The 1,367-nt window shown below is 52.7% G+C and overlaps 1 protein-coding gene across 1 annotated transcript in view; it reads right to left on the reverse strand.

Moving 5' to 3' along the window:
* The window catches only part of PLPP3 (phospholipid phosphatase 3), a 77,940-nt gene extending 77,146 nt beyond the window's left edge, over window positions 1-794 (reverse strand). Inside the window, exon 1 of the mRNA XM_006768362.2 lies at window positions 61-794. Within this exon, the coding sequence (XP_006768425.1) occupies window positions 61-199 (139 nt within the window). The 5' untranslated portion in view covers window positions 200-794. The remainder of the gene's footprint in view (window positions 1-60) is intronic.
* Window positions 795-1,367: the final 573 nt, after the last annotated feature.

Here is a 1,367-nt window from a genome sequence, read left to right on the forward strand (position 1 = left end):
CGCGCCGAGGCCGAGGGGCAAAGGGGCAAAGGGGCCAAGGGACAGCGGGGCTGCGCTCACCCAGAAAGAGGCAAAAGAGGTCGAGGCAGATGAGCAGCGCCCGCTTGCTGCCGCCCTTCCTCGGGTTGTTGTTGAGCGCCGGGCTGCCGCCGTTCTTGCTCTCCGGGACGATCGCCTTGTCGTACTTGTAGTTTTGCATGGCGCTGGCTGCGGCGCGATCCTCCCGCCCCGCGAAGACGCCCCGCAACAGCGGACACACACGCAGACGCGGGGCTCGCTTCCTGGCCGAGGCTGCTCGGGAGAGTGGCGGGTCGGCCCGGGTTTGGGGAGCGGAGGGAGGCGAGAGTGCGGCTCCGCTGCCTGCTTCCAACGCAGACGGTGGTGTTTTCTGCTCCCCTTGGGTGCCTCTGCTTTCTTCCTCTCTCAACCCCAAATCGTTCGAAAGTCCAAGAGGAAGAGAGCCAAATCCCGAGCAGAAAGTTGTGCAGAGCTGCGCGGCTCGGGGCGCGCTGGGCTGGCGTGTGCCTGGGAGAGCGAGCGAGCGAATGGGCAGCGCGGGCGCTCGGCCACCTTCCTCCGCAGCTGGCGACTTAATGAATGGGAGCTGCGCGGGGCCCGGCCACTCCGCAGCGCCAGCCCAGCTCCAACTTTTCCTCCTCCTGCTGCTGCCGCCGCCGCGGCTGCTGTTGTGATCGCCTCGGGTTTGTTTTCTGCACTTTTATTTCACGAGGTCCTTTAAAAAGAGAGAGAGGGAACGAGAGGGACCTCCTCACTTGGCTCTGAAGGGATTCAGAAAGCACAGCCCCTTCCTTAAGCTGCCTAAGACGTAGGATAATTAAGGCCACATTTTCCCCACCCCCTTCAAAAAAAAAAAAATCCTAAAAGGAAAAGTTACTCTCAAACTAGAGAATCAGGGAGCCCCTAGCGTTCAGAAACATCAGGTTGTCACAAACCAAAATTAAAAAAAAGAAAAGAAAAGAAAAAATATATATTATATATTTAATAATATATATAAATTAAAAAAGAAACATTTTCTTGCTGGCCTTGGATCAGGCAAAAGTTAAGGCTGTACAGCTAAAATGCACTTCTCACAAGTTTGGGGCTTTCAAGTCTTTTTTTTATCCCCAAGTTTTTGTTTTTATTTGAATCGCATTTTTCTGTAAATATTCAAGGAAAACTGTGTCTTTTTCTGAAGATCTTAACACCCAATACGGATTCCTGTGCTAGATTCTGAGGATGGTAACATGACTCCAGAGCTAGACTCCATAGGTTTGAATCCTGGCTGTGGCTCTGTGCCTCAGTTTCCCCACATGTAAACTGGAGATAACTCTCCCATATAGTGTAATTGTGGAGATTAAATTAATCTA

This window comes from Myotis davidii, unplaced genomic scaffold, assembly GCF_000327345.1.
Source record: "Myotis davidii unplaced genomic scaffold, ASM32734v1 scaffold79, whole genome shotgun sequence".
NCBI classification, from domain to species: Eukaryota; Metazoa; Chordata; class Mammalia; order Chiroptera; family Vespertilionidae; genus Myotis; species Myotis davidii.